We start from the raw sequence: 22,835 nt of genomic DNA, 5'->3' as shown, positions 1-22,835 counted from the left end.
AATTAAAACACAAATTTGCAACTCTTTTAAACACTCCATTCTCTGCCCTAATCTTCTCCTGAAGAGCAAGGAGCCGAATGGAAAGCCGATGACGCGCGTGCCGTGCAAGCTAGAATGACATGGCTGGGGGAGAGGAGAGGCTGCAGTTTCCATTATCCATTGAACACCTTGGCAATTCTCATTTCATCCTGAGAATGTGATACTTACTCTTGTACTGCTCTGGCTATGGAAAGGGCCGTAGATCCAGTTTCATTAACGCTATCTAAGGTCACATTTGGCAGGTCATCATCATCACTGTCACTTTTACTTTGTCTGGGAGATAGGCCTCGGGGGTCCATTTGTGCTGGGAAAAAAAGGCATATATAATGAATTAAAATTAGCACGCAGAAAGTTAACCTTGTCCTGGACCAACATCAAGCACAGATCGTCTCTTCTGTGCATATCACGCAAATGGAATTCTCTAGACATCACAGGAATTAGTGAAAGCTTATGTATTTTACGTACTGAGTACTGACTGACTCTTTTTTCCATTCTTCTTTGGATTTACAAACCCTACATCGGCTCTCCAGAGTTTCAGGGTACAATTATAGAAGAGGAACTATAAAATCCACAATATTACCAACTCCTACGTGGTCAAAAACTGATTATGTAGCTCAGGAGCTACTGTTCAACCTTCTGGCTGCTCCTCCCCCTTGCTTCGCTGCCAGAGTTCTGGCCATTTCACTGCTCATTAGCACTCTCCCTGGAAGGTGGAGAGCGTGTGGTAGAGGGGATATTACTTGCTTATAGCTCTCATAATCAGTTAAAAGAAGAACAGGGTTTGCATGACAATACAAAGTTTCAGATGTTTTTTTGTACTTCGCTGAATCTTTGTCTCGCAGTTCATTACTGCTGTAAGTGGAGATTTGAGTGCACAAAAATGACAAAAGTGGTAGCATTTTAAATATCTGTCTCTCTGTGTTAAAAGCGCTCTGCATCTCCATCCTGATTTCATCTATCAAATGGTATTTTCAGATACGATTTTCCTTCTGCTGTGAACTTGCCAAAGCAAGACACAGCTCGATGTTCTGACCCCTACTGACCAGGACTATTAGATCCTTTCAAATGAGGGGACTGTTGTCAACATGTAATATGTTACCATGTATTTTTTAAAATTAGATTTCATTTCTACCTCCTTTTCCCTATGAACAGCTTCAACAAACACCGCCCAGGTTTTCTATCAGCCCTCGCCTCAAGCACAAAATAAGCATACTTTTTCAATTAAAAGTACTGCGCTAGCTACACAACTGCATTGTTAAAATACGCAACTTCAACACCACTCAGCTTCAACCAGACTGCTGCTCATCAAAGCTGACTACGTAACATTTCTAAAACCACTACTGCTTGCAAAGGAAAGCAAAATGCACATAAAATCATGGTCACAATGACATTTGGGCCCATTTACAATTTTATTTCTTTTGTCTCAAATCATTTCTTTGTTACTGTGCATCATACATTAGGTAGAACCAGATGGAATTGCTGGCATTTCACCATTTTTTATGCACGAAAAGGTAATTTTGGTGATTGTATCTAATATTTACAATATGGCTGGAAAAACTATACCCGAGAGTTTCAAAATATTTCTAAGTAAACTTGTTTAAGAAGGAACTTATATTTGTTGAACCTAGTATGTGCTAGTGTATTTGACATACAATCTGCTATAAATATAAATGTACCAAAATGTGATTTGCATAATGCAAGTATTTGGTAACTATTGGTTGAATTAAAGAGAAAATAATTCAAAAAATCTGTAACAGTGGTCCTCAACTGAGGGCAAATTTGCCCCCCAAGAATACTTAGCAATACCTGGAGACATTATGATTTGCTGCAACAGGGGGCGGTGGAGGTGGGAAGGAAGGATGCTACTGGTGTCTAGTTGGCAGAGGCCAAGGATGCTGTTAGGATCCTACAATACACAGGACAAAGAATTAATCACTCTTAAATGTCAATAGTACCTAGGTTGAGAAGCTGATCTAAAGATTGAAGAATTTGAAAATTTAAAAGTATTACACTTTATGACTTTCAATGACATAACTATATCCTAGTTTCATCATCACTAACAAAGCAACTGTCATACACCGGATTATCCATATTTTCTGACCATCTCCTCAAATAAAACAATTCACTATCATGTGATTCTGCATTCAATTTTCTCAAATACGGCATTCACTTCCTCAAATGCCAGGAATTATTCAGTAATATTCATTAAGAGCTTTTGAATGTTTTCTTTGTACCACACACTGGGGGAAAAAAGACCTTATTTTCCAACTGATCTCTAGAGAAGATTCCCTAGAAGAGGGATGTTGGAGAAACTCTTTGTAGGGCAAAGCAACCAGTTCCACCACCATCTGATAACAGACAGCTTAACTATTCAGTCACTCCAATCGTACCTGAAGGCATCCTATCATTTGTTTTGGCTGTAGGCAACAGAAATTGGCTCAGGCTAACTTATATTAAAAAGAATGTACTGGAAAGATATTGAGCAACTCACAGAATGGAAGGTAAAGATGAACAACCGGCATTCACATAGCACAGGACTCAGGGATGAGCCAGGCATTTCAGTCAGGAATTCATAGATAGTTTCTTTTTGGGCAATCATGATCTAGAATGAGTCATTTAACAGCCATTCATAACTATTTAAAGCCAGCCAAGAAAATGAATATCAGATCTATCTAGGCTTCCAAATCACATATTGTGTGGTGTTACATACGCCTGTAAATGTCAACAATTTAACATTTAAAGTTGTCGAAACATCATGCACTAAGATGCCTTTGCCAAGATACCAAATTAGCAAATAGCCAAAGGCAAGAGAATATTCTGGTGGTCCCATTTTGTCCAAGACAACTAGAGCTCTCACAGGTAAGTAATGCAACTCAAGGAAGATACCAACAAGCAACCTGGCTCTGAAAGTTAAAGCCCAATTGTACGAAAGATTCCAAATAACTCGTGTGAGAATCGTCACATGATCATCTAAATTATGTTATGTTTACATCTTAATGAAAGTTTAAAATATGTTAAATATGATATCTTTTTGATGTGCTTTTCAGGAGCATCATAATTGAGGATTTCTTTCCAATATTTTCAATAAATATTATGAAACACATCTGCTACCATCGTGCTGGGAAACTCTTTTTACCCATACCTTCAGCCAAGCTGAGGAAGTAATTAGAAAGGCTTTTTAAAATCTGCATTGCTGATTAGGTCAGATGATTAGCTTATCTACATACTTGCATAATTCCACTCTATTTTTATTAAATGTGGAACAGGGACAACTACCCTAGTTAACCTCCATTAGTCTTTCAGCTTCTCAGCCTATTTAGGAAGGACTGATTTTCTAGGTGCCCAGTTGGAGACAAAAGAAAAGTATCTGGACACCAGAACCCAAAACGATCCACTTTTCTAAATAAGAGAGCAGGAAATGATCTATAAACATATGAAAAGAATTTACACTTGAGATTTTATTCCTTTTAAATGAAAAAGGGATCAGACACTTAAGTAATCCAGCGCACTGCTGGGGAGATGCCATTCCTCTGAGTTGGAGGTGTTCTGGAATACTGTGAGTTTTGATCTATGGTAGATTTTTGCTATAAAGATCCCCCCAATAAATCACGTGTCCCTGTATCCGTGAGCTTGTGTGGCCACTTCTCACAATGACTCTGGGTTTGATGACATGACTTGTCGTGGGTCAATCGGACATCAGCAAACGTGACTAAAGTAGAGGCTTGAAAAGCACCTGCACGTTGTGTTTCCCTCCTCTCTTGCTGTTTTCAGAACCTAGTCACCATGCAAAGAAGCTCAGGAGATCTTAAGAGACATGCTGCTCCGCTGGCAGTCCCCGATCCCAACTGCTGGACACATAAGTGTGCCATTTTAGACTGACCAGCCACATTCCAGTACCCGGATGACCATAGCCATCTAAGTGACCCCAGGTGAGACTGACATGAAAACTACCTGGCTAAACCAATCCCAAATTTTTAACCCACAGAATTGTGAGCAAATAAAATAGGTGCTATTTTAACTTACCAACTTTGGAGGTGATTTGTTAGGCATCAATACACCACTGATTCCCAGCTCCTTCCAGAGATTTCCTAGCAATGATGTGGACAAACTGTCACTACAATTACAATCAGCCTGTCACTCTGTTAAAATGAATTAAATTTGACCTAAAGCTGCCTCCACACATATTTTGGCCTAAAGTTTTCTCTGCGTGTGGTGAACCCTAACCTACCTTGATGTGTAAACAGACTGCAACCTACTCTTGTAACAAGCAGGTGAGTCACGGCCGATCACAGACAGCCAACTGTTCAAACCAGGCTCAATTAAGACAAACGCCCCTTTAACCAATCGAGCTGATAACTCACTTCCGTTTTCTGGATGTCACTTCCTTTCCTCTGTCTATAAATACAACCTGCACCTGTAGCGAGACAGCGCACTCTGAACCGTTTTTGGTCCAGCCTGCTGCTCCATTCTAGCATTGCAAATTAAAGCCAATTAAGATCTACAAAATTAGATTTGTTGCAATTTTGTCTTTTAACAACATTCTCCTCTCTTCCCCCAAGAGCCAAACTTGCTTTTAGTGACATAAATTTAAGTGTGATATTAATATAAAAAAGGAAAATAAAAGCTACATACTGCATTCGATTAATACATTATTTACTTTTCAATTCAAAATATTTCAAAGACATTTACAGGTGTTCTGACTTTGAAGGCATCATCTCTGATCCTTCAGTGTTGCTCAGGCAGGGTTCGTCTCCCCTAAGGGGCCATCTGGTTGTGGTGAGCGAAGTTTTTCCACCCTTTCTCTCAAGCTCATACTTGATAGGAGGCTCATATGGGTGGGTTCTCCCTGGAATGTGGCCACCCAAAGCTGTATTTAATGTTTGACTCTCTTCAACTGACATCAGGCATTTAAACTTGGCTTTTTTTCTCCTCCCATGTAATCGTGGATAGACCCAGACACACTAATGTCCATTCTCACCTCCCCTCACCCCAGCCTGGGTGCTGTCAAAACATTAAGCACTCTTCTAACTTCTCCTGAAATAAATCTGCCCAATCTGCCTATTCATAAAGGAAAGGACATTTCCCCGTAAGCCCCCATATAAAATGTGTACAACACAACAATCTATGAACACACATGAAAACGTACTAACATTTCCTAACAGGAATGAATCCCAGGAGGAGATGCTGAATCCCTGCACGTCACTCACTCATCGGGGCTGCAGGGGAGAGGGGCACCCGCAGATGGAGGGGACGGGGCAGCTGCGCGTGCAGGGCCCACATGGCTGATGGGCTTTCTTTTGTCCCTCCCTCAGCCACTGACAGGCTGCCTGCTACCTGCAGATGCCCTAATTGTTCGCCCTGCCAAGGCGGAAACATGTCCCAGTTAGAGAAACACTGGCTTCCAGGAGAGCTGCTGCTTTATCATAGAAAAGAGGGCAGTGAGGGATTAGGGGGGGAAGGGGAAAAGGGAAAATGAACGTTTGGGAAGGAATATGCAGGGAGGGAGAACGTGTGGGGGGAAATTCACAGTATCAGTGGGGAGAAGAGTCCTCCCCCAACACATTCTATGAGGAACTGTTCCAAAAAGGAAGGTCACAGAGCTTCATTAGGATAAAAACTCGGCTTTGACTTCAGAGACATGAGGTGACTTCTGGCCCTGTCACTTACAACCATCTGACCTTGGCCAATGAACTTCATGCTGCTATTCCTCAGTTTCTTCCTCTGCCACTGCTGCTGTGCATCAAGGAGATAAATATATGCAAAGCATTTAGTCCCCGGCCCGGCACTTAGTAGTCAATCCTCATTCCATTTTACCCTGACAATAAACTCACTCCTTCTTCAACCAACGCTTTACAGAACTCTCCTTCTAAATCTCTCACCGTCTCCTGGACTATTCAAATTAGTTTTCTCTTTATATGCACCTAAACTGAAAATACCATTTCAGAGGCAGAACGCATATTGGATAATACATGAAACTACTATTTCTCTTGACCCTGACATTCATTTATATACCCAATCAACAGATATTTATCGGACACATTCGAGGTACCAAGTACTCTTCTGGGTGCTGGAGAAAGAGCAATGAACGAGGCAGATTAAAATTCCGGCTTTCACACTGGAGGGAGACAGATAACAAACAAGTAAGAGAGGACACACTATGGCAGGCAATAAGTGCCACACAGAAAAATGAAGCAGGAAAGGTGGATGGGGCTGCTGAGAGGCAGGTGGACAATTTTTGAGCTGGTGGCCAGGAAAGGCCTCATAGAAAAGATGATACCTGAGCAAGGGCCTGAGGAGTTGAGTAGGAGGTAGGTTTTTCAGTTTGGGGGGAGCCAGGGCATTCCAGGCAGAGCAACAAGAGGTGTGAAGGTTGTGAGGCAGGAGCGTGTTTTAAGTTCCTGAGGACCTGCAGCTGGAGCCAACGAAGGGAGGAAGAAGTGGATGAGGACAGAGAGAGGAGAGACAGAGGAGGGCATGCAGAGTGTGAAGGCCTTGGAGGCCGCTGTCAGAATTCTGAGTTTTGCTGTGGGTGAGAAAGGAAGCCATTGCAGGGCACTGAGCAGAAGGAAGACACGATCTGAATTACGCCACTTGATAAGGATCCCCCTGGCTATATGAGCCTGGAGCACAGGGAGATCCAGCTGGAGACACACTGATGGGAATAAGTGACATTAATATTAATATCATCTAAAAACTGCACTAGCTCTTTTCTCTTTGCACACGTCATGCTGGCTGCACACAGTCAATTAAAACTCAGGGCTTTATGACATGAAGGGCTATAAAGCATGCCCCTTCGTAATACATTTGCCCAGCTGATCTTCTGACTTCATTTGGTTACAGAATATGAGTTCTGTAAATATATGGCTTATTTTGCTAGCGTATCAGGACACATGGTGAGAGAGACGTTCACAAGTAAATAGAGCTTCACTCCAAGGATGGTGAACTCCCAGGTTAGAATCAACCCTCCAGGTCCCACTCCACTCATGTTTCGACTATTCCCTGTTTCTTGCTTCCTTTACTTTTGCTACAGCTAATGAGACTGTCTCTTCAGGGGAACAGCAACTGTGATTGTCCTTAGAACCCCAAATGAAGATTTAAAAATTCAATCAACTATGTAAATCTTGTGATATTGGTACTGTGTAGATATACTATGCAATTTATTCACGTTTTCCCCAATTCCTATCAGTATACTTGACAGTGTAATGGCTTCTGCTACCATTATATTAAAAAATAACCTCATAACGTTCTTGTAATTCCCTAGTGCAAGGTCCACATCTCAGAATGCTGTTAGACCTCTCCACAGCTTTCAAGACTGTTGGTGACCCCTCTTCACTTCCAGCTGCTTCTTAAAACTCTCTCCTCCCTTGGCTCCAGGGACAGGAAAACTACGGCCTGTGGGCCTTGCCCCCTGCTGTTGTAAATAAAGTTTTATTCAGCCATGCTCATTTATTTTACATCTGACTTCTCTAGCGCTGTAACAGCAGGATTGAGTCGTTGTCACAGAAACCATATGTCTTGTCATAAAATACTATCTGGCCAGAGAAACATTTGCTGACTCTGTGATAACACTATTCGTTTGGGTTCTTTTCTCTGATTACCTATCCTTCTATCTTCTCCTTTGTCTCCTCTTTCTGCATACCCCAAACGTTAGTTTCTACCCCAGGTTTCACTTCCTACCCTTTCTTCCTGCTCTTCATTGGTGAGTTTCTCAGCAATTCCACAGAATTCCACAATCTCCCCAATTTCAATTACTGTCGCAGAGGGGATGAATATCAAATCCATGTTCCCAGCTCTAACCTCTCCTTAAACATCAGTTTCATACTTCCAGCATCATATTGACTACCTCACCTGCATGTTCAAAAATCATTTCAAACACAAGTCCTACCCTTCCTCCTGGTACTTGAGTTTCGACTGACAGACCCATCATTCTCCTGGTCACCCAGGTTCCAAACTCTCATTTATCCCCTCATTCAATTGCCTAATTGCTCTTGCTTTTACCCCACATTTTTTTTTTTTTTTTTGGAGCTCCTTTCTTTCTTTTCCTACTGCTTCTCACCAAACCTTCTCAAAGTCCTGTTACACACTTTCATCCCGTGTAGCATTTCTCTAGTAACTGAATGAACGCAAGAGTTTCCTTAAGACATTCCTTATTTTGAAATCCTTGACTTTTTCCCACCACCTAACAAATGAGGTTCAGCAGCACCTCCACAACCATTCTACAGCTCATTTTTCACTAAGAACTCTGATCAGCCTTATTTCCAAAGCCCCTTAACCCAGCTCCGTCTGGCTATTCCTTTCCACTCACCATTTGGCCAACAAAAATCCACCCTTCCTACAGAATGATACCTTCTTCATGAACCTTCCTTTCATTTGCTAATGAAACGCAACTTCTTCTTTTTAAAAAATATCCATACTTTGTATTCATACATTTTCATGACACTTTCTATTTTGAATTATAGTTAAGCATATGCTTAACTCCTCGAGGGGAGTGACCATGTCAAATATACTCTCCTATACGCAGTAAAATGCAATATTTACTGATGAAGATGATGGTAATAAATGCAGATCTCTACTTAAAATAGTCACAATAGCTCCCAGCTGGCAAGAGATTCTGAGATAAAATGACAAAAGTGTCCATTTCACATTTTATTAAAAAAATTACATTCTGACTTACATTTTAAAATTAACATTTGTAGGAGAAAAGTCCAAATCATTAAATTTCTATTACTCCATAAAATCTTAGATTATACTTTTTGGTTTGGGATGACACAGGAGTGAAAATGTTCATGACATTTATTTACTTTTCAGCTAGATTCCCTTTCACAGGCTTTTCTTTCCTTTCAGGAAATCATTTTAAATACTTTCACATAACTCTCATTTCTATCACTGGAGATGGCAATGAAGGCATTTTATCATTTAAAATATTACTTTAAAAATTCACGTTTGTTGAAATTATCATGACAGCTTCTAGGGTTTCATTTTTCTAAAGAATCATGACTAAAACTATTTGTCCTATTTGTAAAAAGAAAATGAACACAGATTTACAGTTGTCTTGTGTTCCCTGCAAATATGCCTTAGAGCACAAAAGCCTCTCATGATTCAAAAAAAACTCATGGAATATTCCATTAACAAGTAGGCTTTTCCACTGTGCTTGGTAACCCTACATAAATCTCTGGAGTCAGCCAACAGCCCTACAGTCTAGAGCCCCTCTGAGACATCACCACACCGCTATTCCCCCATTACCTTTCCTTTTTGTCAATTCATTATAACTGCTCCAAACCCAAGCCAATCAGCTCAAATTGATTTATTCAAAACCGAATCCACTTTAGGCAGACATTTAAAATAATAATAAAGTAATTTCGTGGTAAGACATATGGGAAATAATGAGATCACCAAACTCATTTTCATCTGTAATGCACAGAGAAGATGATTTTAGCCATTAATCTATGGCCTTTTTATTCACTTTTCTTATTTATCTTAGTTGGTCTTTTTGCTCTGTGTTTTCTGGTGCATAAGATATGGTCTAAGACCATCAAAAATATTCAAATTTGTGAATTACTTATACATGCTATTGGACCTCTCTGTAGCTTTAAGGACTTGGTGATCCCTCTTCATTTTTACTTCTGACTTCTTCTTAAAATTCTCTCCTCCTTTGTCATCAGGGATGGACACACTCGTCCCTACACCTATGATGCATTTTCACCAAGGATTATATGTTTCTTGTACAAATCCTCAAATCACAGTTTTTAAAAAAATCATGAAAGTTTTCTTTCTTGTTTAACATGTACACACCCACACACACCCCCCCCCCCACACAGAAGCCTTTAACACGAGTTAAAGCCAATAACAGGAGTTACTATGTGGGTCATAGGCAGAGAACACAAAGCACCACTGAGATGAGAACCGTAGCCGTGGAGGCTCATTCATCAACTGACTTCTAATTTGTAATTTAACAAAATATAAGCTCTACATAACCGACTTCCGGGGACCCTTGTGAAAAACAGATATCGTAGATGTTGTACTGGTGAATGCCAGGGTCTACTGTGTTAAAATCATGAAATATAAATTTCTTTTTAGGGTAAAAGTAAGTGCTGACTATTCACTTTCTAGTGCATTTCTTGGGATTGTCCTATCCTGGGGTAAATACTCTAACTATTCAAAAATATCTTTGAGCCACAGAAACAAGTATTGCTACATTTTTTTCCTCTGTTCCAATCTCACTTGAAGGATATGTTTGTTCACGTCCTCATTTTAAGCAAACTCCAAAGAGAAAAATTTACTCTGTAAAACTGGAGGTATTTTCAACAGCATTTCTGTGTTTGGTATGCTTTTATAAGAAAGGACAATTCCATTGTTTTCCATCAATCCATCGAAACACGTATTCTCTATGCTTTGGGGCTTTTTGTTAAAGAGATGCTATTTTTGTCCTTTGCTAACACTCCTTCTCCCTTGATAAATTATTTAGTCTTTGAGAAGACCAGTGTGATCCCCACCATCTAGAAATACAGTTACGACTTTCTTGGGCTTCAGGTACGACCGTTGCATTAGGGCTTGTCTGGTCAGACCCCTCCCTAGGCCCAGGGACTCAAGCCTCTGAGCTGTTCAGAGAAGGAGCGCCATGAAGGGCAGGTGGAACTGTCTCCAGAAATGACTCTTGAAGAACAAGGTCAAAGTTATAATTTTGTCTCAAGACAAGACAGGTGAAAAAGTGTTTTGAGAACACTGCTATAATATACACTCACACTGGGAGAGAACATAGGAGGGTACACTCTGGTCCTTTTTGCTTTCCTAACTTTAAACTGGGTTTATACTAACTTCTTAATGAAAGCCAGTCTTGGCTTTGGGAGAAGAGACAGTTTCGGAAGAAGACAGAACTATGACTGAGGATGAGGTCTTGGGCTTTCCCAGGCAAATTATCTGGTAAATTGTGTGGTACAAATACAAGGGTTTGATTTTTTTAAAAAATAGTATAATACTAAAGAAAAACAGAATTTTTATTGATAAAAACCAGTGAACATTTATGCTGCTCTAATATTCTGCATTCTGAACATCACCCAGCCTGATTTCCTTGACCAAAGCTGCCAAGTTACCGCAGCACTCAGCATTTGCTGTCCCTGAGGCTATGCTGAGGACCTGGGAGGCTGGATGTCTCACTACAACACAACCAAGTTCACCTGCTACAAGAGCAGAGACACTTCCTATGTGCCCACCACATTTACACTATCAATTAAATAAGATGTCAGAGGCACCAAACCAATTCATCAGTATTTTTATTCCTTTTCCTCCTTCTAGAAAGGAGAAATCCCCAAATCTTAAAAATCACTTTTTCCCATTATCTTTCATATCCAAGCATCCTTGGCATAAAAGAAAATATGAAGAGCCATAGAACATAGGATCCGGTACTTGGTCTCATTACCTTGCTCATAAATACTAGTTATTTACAGCACCTCTTTTACATCAAGTCATTTTTTAAGAAATTCCAATCATAAGTATAATGGCCATTTACTTATTCTCCCAAAAAATTTAAAAGAATCTTAACATTTTGTAGCATTTCCTTCAGATCATTAAAAAAGTAAAATATCACAGAAAGAGCTGAAAGCCCATTTTTTTTCCTATTTTGTTTCCTTCTTCCATAGTATTCTGGTGTACATCCTTCCTATTCATGTTGTCCTTTCAATACATATGTATCAATGAACAATACCTATATGGTTTTGTTCTCTTAAAAACTATACATAATATCATATTCTGCGATTTTTTTACTTAACATTGCATCTGAGATTTATTCCTATGCTTTCATTTTAATTGTTGTATAGTATTTCATTTTATAAATGGACCACCATTATGTATCTATTCTTGTTGTGATGAAAAATTAAGCGGTTAAAAACAGTCATTCTTCCCCTGCTTATACTTTCTATTAAAAAACCGGTCACTGTCACAAATGCTTCAGCAAGTTTCTTCATAGTATATATCTGAAAATGATAGGGTACCATATCATCAGTTTTACTAAGTATTGCCAAAATCTCCAAGGTGGCTGGATTAATTTATACACTAACTGGTGTACGAATATGCTCATTTCCCCATATTGTGGGAAGACTTAGTATTGCCAGATTTTAAAATTTTTCTAAAGTTTAAAATTATTCCATGCTATTAATTCTCCTCCCAAAACACAAGAATTTAACATGCTGTAACTATCCAATGAATACTTCCACCTTTCCTATTTATCATTTTAGTCTAGAATTTTGGTGCGTGTTTTACTATCAAGAGTTAATTAAAAGTTTCTATGCAGATATTTGTCTATGGTTTTAAAATCAGTTCTAAGCTCTCCTTTCTTTTGGGGTTCTTTTTCTGCTTTCAAAAGTATATCCTTTACTAGTCATTTCAGCAAATTTGTGTGGGCGGTAAACTCAGTTAATATATGTCTGAAAAATTTATTTCATTCTTTATGGAATCTGACTTCAGCTGAGTACAGAATTCTGGATACTTCAGCCCTTTGAAGAGACTACTGCATTGCTTTCTGCTATTTGTTGTTGCTTGACAGTCTTTGCCAATCTTAAACTCCTTTGCAGATAAGCTTTTGAGATTTTCTTTTAAGACTCAAGGCTTGACAATTTCACTGCTCTGCATCTAGATGTGAATTTTTACTTAATTTGTCTATACTCTAAGATTCATAATCTCCCTTGATTTTTCCAAGTTTCCAGACAGCCCTCTGAATGTTGCATTTCTTGTCTTATAGATGACATTTTAGATTTATGTTGGAGCACTTCAACTCACGTCTCCACTTTTCTTTCACGTTTTTGTCAACTTTTCCACTTGGTGTTATTTTCTAGGTGAAATTCTCAGTGCAATCTTTCAAGTCATGTTTTTCCATTGATCCTTCATAACATGTTCCAATTGCCAAAACAAAGACCTGGGAATTATCCTAGATGTATCTTTTGCTTCATCCTTGACCTCCAATTAGCCAGTGAGTTCTATCATTTCCATCCACACTGCCCCTGCCTTGGCCCTCAGGTATTCTCACCTGGATTCCTGAAATAGCCTCCTAACTTGCCTCCCTTCCTTTTATTTATTTATTTTCTAACTACACTCAGGCCATCGTTCATGGATTTGAATGTTACCATGTTAACTTCCAAGCTTTCTGTGTCTCCCTGTAGTGTTTGTTCCTTAGCTTGGCACACAAGGCCTGTGACAAGCACATCCGTGAATACCCCGAGCCTCGTATTTCCCCTCCTTACAAATACCTTCCATTGGAACCATACCAACCTGTCAACTGGAATAATCTACCTACCCACCTATCTAGAAGCATGTGCTCTTTCATATTTCCAAGATTTTGCATTAAAAAAAAATTGCCCTTCCTTTCTCATACCTGGATAATGTAGCTAATACTTTCCTCTGAGAAATAGCTTTCTCCTGAAGTCACAACCACTCCCTCCCAACCACGGAGTGTACTGGACACTTTGTAATCCACCTCCAAGGGTGTAGGCTTAGCTTATCTGTATCACAGGACTTGTCTCACTATGGATTTTTTTGTTTGCTTTATCCATTCAACTGTGAGCTTGTTGTGGGTATTGTTTGTACATGGGACATGTGTTTAAATCATGCAATGAATAAGTGAACAGAAAGGAATACACTGCACAATTCCCGGGTAAAGCAAATCGTTAAAAAAATAAAAAAGATTTTTTTTAAATCCTTAATTTTTGAATCAGGCAATTACATTTTATTTAGTTTTGACAAATGAATCAGAGAGCAACAAAGAAAATAAAATTGGTACTATAACCAACACATTTGTTTAAATAATAAACCTGAAGACCTTTTTTCTCATTTAAATGGAACAACACAGGACATAAAATTTAGGAAATTTGTAACAAGTCAACAAATTTCATTTAGTTTACAAAGTACAAAAGTTTCTGAGTGGTATCTTTTTTTATATGAAAATATATGCATGTCCACATATATGTCTCTGTATTTATATTTATATATATTAATATATACATAAATAAGGTATAGTACCAAGTTCTTCTTTGAGCATATTCTAACATGCCCAGGTATAAGATGGACACTGTATTTGGAAACTTACAAATGTGTGAGACCCTAAATAGACTGACTGGCTGAATTACTGATTGAATAGCAACAATATTGCTGATATTCCTTATATCTTTTCTGGAATAAGGTATGGAATACATAAATAACATTAACAAATAAAGTCCGAGTCTGTGATGGCTTACTCTTGCTGTTACTAAGGATGACTATATTCTCAATGTTTGGCATCATCAGAACACTGAAAAATGCTCCTAAACCATTCAGTAGCTTATTTAGACCTATAAACAGAAAAAGTTGTAATCTTCTGTTTATATCAGTCCACACAAAATTATACAGTTAAAGCTGGCTTACGTTATAGTTGAAAGGGAGTTTACGTTTAAGTGTAAGGGGCTTATCATGGTGATTAACTATAAAAACCATCACAATTGGCCAAGGAAGGCAAGAAATGCGCCTGTTAATAGTTGCACTAGTTGCAAGGTGGATAATGAGATAATAAAACACATAATTGGAGGTTATACTACCTTGATTACTGTAGATTATACCAATGGGCACAATAATGCCACCGAGTAGAGCATCACCAGCTAGCGCTCATTTATTAGATGACAAATGGAGTATATTCCATTACAACCATCACTTCCTACTTCGCATCATGATACCAATACATTTTGGACAGCATACAAGGTACTTTACTCCTTATAAATTTAATAAATAGTAAGAGAACTGCAACAACAGAAAAGACACAATATGAGACTGAAGAGAAACTGAAAGAAAAACTGGAAAAGGCCAGATCTTAATATAAAACTATTCTCCATAACCAAATACACATTTTATGGAATTTATTTTCCAATTTTGAAGAAGGCATTTCTGAACATCTGCTATATAAGCCAGGATAATTCTAAAACTGTAATGTTATAATGATTATTAGCTATTGGCTAGTGCTCAGAATTTTATTGAACTCATTAATCTAAGAAAAATAAATATAATTATAACAGTAATAATAAATGTTGGCTGTATCCTTATTTTATGTTTTCCCTTGTGTTTTTCAGAGAATAACCACTACCAGAATGAGGCAAGATAGAACAGCCATGTCTGCACTGTATGTGTCTTTCTAACCGATTCCCTGCTCAAAAGAGCTCCAGGCAGGAACCAGATATGTCTAAAAATGACACAGATGTCGATTTCTGAAACTCAGTGAACCACACTTTGACAAAATTTCCCTACACCTAGAAACGTTAACCTACAGCTTAAGGCTGTTGTTTTTCATGCTGCAAGATGCCAGAGAAATGGAAATATATAATACAGCTCTATAATATTAATATTTAACAAATGAAATTACTTCATGTAATTCATATGCATACACACACTTGATTTTATGCATGTAAAGTACATTTCATATATAATAAATTTTAAACCTTGACAAAAAAATAAATGATTTAAAAATACAATGCTACCTAATTTGAAGAAATATGGAATTGGAATGTTTAATATTGACAAATTCTCTAGGTAATTAAGGCCTTTTAAGCATCATAACTAAGTATGGCAAAGCAAAATGGCTATGGAATATTTAAAATTTTTGATTTAATTCAAGACTCAATCACTTTTAAGTTGTGCCCTTATAAGGGGTAGAGGAAGTTACATGAGTCTCAGTTTTCTCATCTGTAAAAGACAGGCAATAATAGCTATGTGTTGGTTATTTTGGGGCTTAAAGATAACATATGTAGAGCACAAAGAATATATAAGCATTCAATAAAGGTTATCATGTAAATTATTTAAATAAATATATATATAAGATTTATTACATACTTTCCTGCCTTCTTCAAATAGACTAACAATAATTTAATCTTTCTTTTATTACTAATGGTCATTATTTCAAAAGCAATTATTATGCTATAATAAAGCATTCTCTCCAAGGACTAAAGAGCTATGTAAGCCTATCTGCTCCCATATGGAAAGACTTTGCTGTGAGTATTCAAGTTCTTATTTTCATAATAATTTTCACATCTTCTTGGTTGGCTGCCACTTTCATCCTCAGTGACCCTATAGATAAAGGAAGTTTGCTAATTTGGATAGGGGTTGGCCTATGAGAATCTCAGGGGGGCATCAAGCATCTGTAGATTAGTAACACAAAATCAGTAGACCTATTTTCTTTTACTAAGGAAAACTACAGAAAGTGAAGAGCTACAAAATTCTGTGGTTACTGGGTATACCTAAAAATCTACTGGGAAAACATTTTCGGGAACCCGATCTATAAAAATAAAGATCGAGAAACGTTCCTATTACTTATTTCTTCTTTGCATTTTTATTTGGTATTTTCTATCTATGCACAATTAGAAAATCATATTCACAAAGAATGCAACAAATATATCTAAACCAAGAGCTAAAAGGCTTTAAAAGAAGAAAGATCTGGGCTCCTTTCCTATAAGTAACATGTATTTGATGCATGCACTATGTCTTATATCATATGCAATATGTGTGTATGAGTATGTCATAGCCTACATTTCAGTAAAACTACAGTATTCTTCATCCTTTAATGTACTCTCCATTCTCTGCCCTCATTGTTCACCATTTTCCTGGTGGGCAATGATCCTACCTACTCTATCAAAACCTTATGCTTCTCCAACTTTCACCTCAAATGCCACCTATTCTACCTTCTTTAAAACATTTAACTTCCTCCAGAGTCTAGTTCCTGTTCTTTGGAGATTTACAACTTTCTAGAAGGTTTCCTCTGTTTAAAAGGTCTCTGTGTTTGTAGAAGATTGATTTAAAACATTCACTTCTGACAAAGGTCACACCAGTGATGATTATGGAATCCTCAGATTGAGCACAGAAGAGACAAAAATGCAATCAGGAAATTGACAATTCCTTCTAAATACAGGATATTTGACAAAATTCAGACAGAGCTATTTTAGATTTGTGTTTGGGTTTACTTATTACACCTTTAGGATTAGAGATTTGAGGAGGGAAACCAAATCTTTGTTTTATGGATTCAACAAATGGGCTCACCGTGGTAAACACATCATTTATTCTTTCTCACAAAGAGATATTTAACTGCACAGGGCAAATAAAAGTAGCATTTTCCTTCCACTTAAGGTTTGTTACATGAAATTTATGTGTTTAAAATGCACTACAAACACCAAAAACCGATTGTACCATTATCAGCTTTTAAATCAAAACAGCTTGCTATCTGGTAAGGACAGGAGAACTGGTCGATTTATTTCATAAAACTTTATGTACAAAGAGACAGTGTCTATGAACTTAATGGAGAGAATATAGAGTCTGGAGGGGTAATTTTTATTACAATTTATAGTGGGATTATCCATACTCCACAGTTTTCAGATTTTATGGCGCTGTGGTGCTGATGCAGTTAACTGCAGTGTGGTAGGAGGCATAATTTGCTTCACCCTGACTGGGAAATGAAACGGGTGCTACTATTATATAAGAAATCTAGCGGGCTCTATTAATTGTCTGGATCCAATCAAAGCCATTATTTATCCTAGTTTCACAGGTAAAATATTTTACCTGGAAGTAAAAGAATAAATAAGAAGTGACTGTAATTTTCATACAGCAGTATCTTTGTATTAAGACTGTTTAGAAGCCATAAGAATATTTCTCATCCACGACTCCAGAAACTACTAAAACCTAAATCATATTATGCATCTATAATACCACTAAACATTATTCTTTCCTATTAAGTACTATGAAATAAGCAAAATTGGGAGACAGAAGAAACAATATACTCAAGAACGCCTAGAAACTACAGACTGATGTACAGCAATAACCACTTTGGGGATAGCATTCATTCATTCTGAAACACGGGTTTTTATTGTGTGCCAGACACTCAATAAGGCAATAAGGCAATGAGAAGAGAGGGGTGTGTGTGTGTATATGAACTGCCTTACAATTTAGTATGCACCATCCTAGAAAACACACAGCATTTGAACCAGGTTTCTTGCCAGAGAAAGAAAAGGCCTCTCTTTCCCTTCTGTTACGGATAAAGGTAGAGTGTCACCCTGAAAAGCCATGGAACATGGCTGGGACCTGAGACAGATTTGGTCGAATGGCAACAGACTGAGATGGAGGGGCAGTAGGAGCCAGTCTGTACGGATGGATGAGGAGCCTTGCCAGTTAGCATTTCATGTTTTGGCCACCTTCTGCCCCGCCATACAAGGGAAGGTTTCTTTTATGGTCAGGGTTTACGACTGCCCACCAATACCAGCCACAGCACTCCTAAGCATCTCATAAAATACACCGTTCCTGCTGCAGACTGCATGCATTCATCCATTTGTTCATTCATCTCTTCATTCAATAAATATTTACTGAACATTAACTAGTGTCAAACACAATGGTGGGATAGCTAATGAGACTTAGAGGGTACTTTCATGGAGCTTAAATTTTAGTGAAGAATTTAGGAAACCCCAAATATTTTATTTTAGAAATGAGAATTCATAACGACATAAACCGCATTAAATAAACAACTACAGTTCTTGTCAACAGAGGAGCTTATTCTTATTGCATTATAGTTTACCCAAGTCCTGCTGGGCCCTTCTCTCTCCAAAAAACTGAGAAACTCATACGCCTATTATAGAATTATCTAATTCTGCCATGTTTCTACTGAACTCCCAAGCCCCTCGTTATTGAAAAGGCAGTTTCTCTGATGCATTCTCCAAGGGCTATTCCCAATTCTCCTAGTTTTACCAAATTTTCCTACATTCTGTTTTCCTAAATTTGTGCTGTCCCAAGACATGACCTCCATTTTAATTTTATTTTCTCTCTATGACATTCACAGGGCACTGGCTTCCTTGCTCACTGGGTTCATCTCTCAGCAAAACTTGCTAATAGCACATAGGCCGGCATATATATCCTTCCACGTAGCCAACAAACATAATCCGTAGTTAAAAAAAACAAAACTTAGCATAGATACACTGAAAGCAGCATTTTATTTCTACTAAACTGAGTCACATACAAATGTGCAGGATGGGAAGTGGGACAAGTGGGTAGAAGTTAAGTATTTTCTGTCTGGCCCAAATTAAATATAGTCTTTAAAAAAATATTTCATATACTAGAATTCTAAAGACAAAGTAGGTAAGTTAGGTTTTAAATTCAGGTTTGAGTTTTACTAAAAAGGGACACATTCACCACACTCCCTTACAACCCTAAGGTAGCTGGGAAAATCTGGAGGCAATCCTAGAAAAAAACAACTAGATTGTAGAGTTCCTCTGGGTCTTTCAGTTCCCGTTGTTCTAAAATTCTACCACTAGATGGCAGTACAAAGACTGTCATTTTCAACATAGGTGTCTTAGTTCCATAATACGTGACTTCTAGCATAGAGAAAAAGGTAGAATGGTGAGGGGTGGAGGGAGCTAGGGAAGGACAACTGAGAAAAAGAAGAAGAGAGGAAAACGGAGGGAAGATGGAGTGTGGGAGGGCAGAGAAAGGGAGGTAGAGCCAAGGAGAATACTTTGAGAGGAAAAATGAAGAAGGGAAAAGGCGGAGTTACAGGTGGGAAAACTCCAGCGGAGCTTCTTTGAAACTTTTTAGACAGGAACCCCCGTAAGAAATATGCATTTCAGCATGACCCGGTACATAACCCCCCAAGACAGTACCATATTTGCATGCATGTAAACAGGTTAATGAACAGAAGTTTCATGAAATAATACTTATTTGTGTGATGCTCCCAGATAGTTTGTAAGCTACTCCATTTTACTTCATTTCTTTAAAACCATTGATTGTGAGCTACTAAATTGATTTCAAGATTCACCAACAGGAAATGACTCATAGTGTGAACATCTTTTCAGTGTATGGTAAACTAGAGCTGGCTTGTAAGAAGAGTTTTGTTTTTTGTTTTATAATTGCCATAGCTGGGAGTGGGGGACATTCCTGACCATATAAATGGTCCATAAAACATTTGTTGAATAAACCAACTAATTATTAGAAGAAAAAAAAAGATGAAGATACCTGGTCATGAAAAACATATACAAGTGGCCAATGATCAAAGTGGAGAAAAAATTGAGTGTGTGATGGTTACTCTGTAAATTGGTAGCTCTTTCTTATTAGATAGAAAGACAAATATTAATATCAATTAGTTGTTTTCTAAAGAATACAAAGTGGAATACCAGTTAATCAAATTTTCTACTAGCAACGGAAAATAGGCTGAATGAAAGAGCTGAGAAAATAGTAATATAGCTTGAAACAAAAAAAGAATTTTAAGGGAATAAGAAAAGACAGAACAGAAACCACAGCCACAAAGTTGTAAATTATTAAAAAGCCAATTTAAAACAATACTGGCAATGATTCTAATACCACGTTTCCTCTTGGATCTTATATTCTTCCTTCTTTCATTTGTTCCTACTAGGTTTTATGAGTCATTGGGTAAAGTGTTTATTTACTACATATATATTTTTATATATGTATATATTTCATGCAGTGAGTATAAATGCCCAAATATCATTAGAAGCATTATATTTAAGAGAACATTATTGCAGGATAGAAAAAAATTTGATTTTTAAAACAACTATTCACAAAGGAAATAAAAGATATATATCAAAATCCAATATGCATTGTTCAACATACTAAATATCAGAGAAAACTTTTCAGGTGTGGTGAAAATTGAATATGTATACTACATTAGAATATTTCATTTGTGAAATATAACATGTAAGTACAAATTTATTTAAACATAAATTAGGTCTTTTTATTATAGGAGAAACTTTTCCTAACAAATAAAATGGTGTGCTAGGTTACCTTATTTGGTAGCTCTTAATATTACTTTATAACAGAATGAACACAAGTCCATTTTGCTAACCTTTTCTTGCTTTATTATCTACTTTACCTAACAAATTAACTTGCCTCTTGTCTACATCCTCACTGCCTCAAGTAACATCTGTGTCTGAATGAAGTAGCATCTCCCTCTTAAAGTGGACCACCCTTTGTATCCACACTTCTTCCTTTTTCTCTTCTACTTTCCTTTCGTACTTTTATCTCCTATTTAACAGAGGGGCATGGTGGGAGCCAATCAAACTCATTGATTGGTATTTTACAGTCTACAAGGAACTTACCTAGAGTTTTCTCTTTTCTACTCATTCTGTCAGAACAATACAGACAGCTTCTGTCTCCTCTCTGAGCCAGTTGTTATCAAATCTTAGAACTAACCCAGCCTATGCCAGATGAAGCAGAGGAATCGATAGATTGCAGGCATTTCAGATAAACAAGAGCATAAGAAGCCAATTTTTTTGGTGGAATCTATTCAACCTCTTGTGCCTGCCCAGAAATGAAAAAATACAGATAAGTTTCTGCTCCAGGTTGAAAAATCAGGTAAAAACGAACAACAAATCACCAATATATCTGTAGGAAAAAAAAAATATTCTGAACTCCTAGTTAAAATTCAATTTCTCATAAATATTGGCTGCCTGCCTTTCTCTCACTATTTAACAAGCTCCTGCCTTTGTTTTATAAGTGAAACACTCAAGTCTTATCAAAGTCTATATTTAAGAATAATAAGCCAAAAAGAGCAACACTCTAATCCTGTTTCCCAATAAGCAATATTAAAAAAATAAGGAACGTGAGTAACTGGCTAGTTTTCTGATAAAATCAAATTCTGAATTAAAGTATCTACTTTAATCTACTCCATATATAGTAGTTAACATACTTAAGAGTAAGTAGAAGAATAAATTTGCCAAGGGAAGATGTGGTAGTTCAGTCACTCAAGAAGCAAAGACAACCACACACATAAGCACAGGTCAGCTGCCTGGACTATTCCGGTCACACGGACAGATGACAACAGGATTCCACCGAATGGTGAACTAAAGAGGACAGTCATATGTAAGGCAGACAGAAGAAGCAAGTCTGTGACAAGAACCATGACCTGAAACAAGACATTAGCATCAACAAGTGTGAAGACTGGTGGCCAAAGAAAATTAATGCAACAAAGCAATCTGAAATGGGGAGTTGCATGGGAGGAAAACTCCAGTTGGATCAATGGGATAGGAGCATGGTCAAGGTATCCAACAAGCTTTGCACCAATCACCACGATGACCATATTTCCTTTCACAAATATAAATGGCACAAGACTAAAAATATACTTGTGGCTTCTTCCTGTAAGCTGTTGAGAAAAGCAACTCTGTAGGAAGAAAATGGGTGTATTTCAAGTTTGTCCATGGCCACATCCCTCTGAAACTCCTGAATGGATGCTATGAAAATAAGGTATATTTCTGGAGGATTCTTCACTGCGTATCTACATCTAAATATAATAAGAAAGCAACACTCTTTTAAAGGAGGTAACCAAAGAAATTGCATATACAAATCGAGTTGGTTTCTTAACAGCAGTATCCACATGCTCTAGTCAGATATTTTGGGAAAAAGTACTTCATATTCAAGGATGTAATAATCACACAATTGTTTTAAATTAGGAATAATGCACTTATGAGCTGTAAGAAGTTATTCAAGTATGACACTATTCTGATAAAGTCTTAATGCAATAAATACGTTTTATAAAATGCTGGTTGACTCTTGGCTGCTGGTATTACATTTGCATGAAAGAAAAATGTGGCTGGGTGGGAAAGGGAGTTGGACTCTTTCCCCGCAGGCAATTTATTTTATTATTGTCCTGTGGACATTTGATGGCTTTTGGGTGGCTAAGGAGAAGACAATGATGGTGGCAGGAGGTATGGGGGGGGGGGTGCAGAAATAACAGAGTATCTATATAAGCTAATGAAGAGGAAAGGGAAAGTGGCTGGAGAAGAAAATTGGGCAACAGTGACATA

The 22,835-nt window shown here is 37.6% G+C and overlaps 1 protein-coding gene across 1 annotated transcript in view; it reads right to left on the bottom strand.

Moving 5' to 3' along the window:
* Positions 1-22,835, bottom strand: part of KLF12 (KLF transcription factor 12) — a 409,446-nt gene that overhangs the window by 109,402 nt on the left and 277,209 nt on the right. The window contains exon 5 of the mRNA XM_069467152.1: positions 208-343. Within this exon, the coding sequence (XP_069323253.1) occupies positions 208-343 (136 nt within the window). The remainder of the gene's footprint in view (positions 1-207; positions 344-22,835) is intronic.

This window comes from Eulemur rufifrons, chromosome 4, assembly GCF_041146395.1.
Source record: "Eulemur rufifrons isolate Redbay chromosome 4, OSU_ERuf_1, whole genome shotgun sequence".
Taxonomy (NCBI): Eukaryota; Metazoa; Chordata; class Mammalia; order Primates; family Lemuridae; genus Eulemur; species Eulemur rufifrons.
Note: the sequence above shows the minus strand (reverse complement) of the source record. Positions and strands in the feature narration are given on the sequence as shown.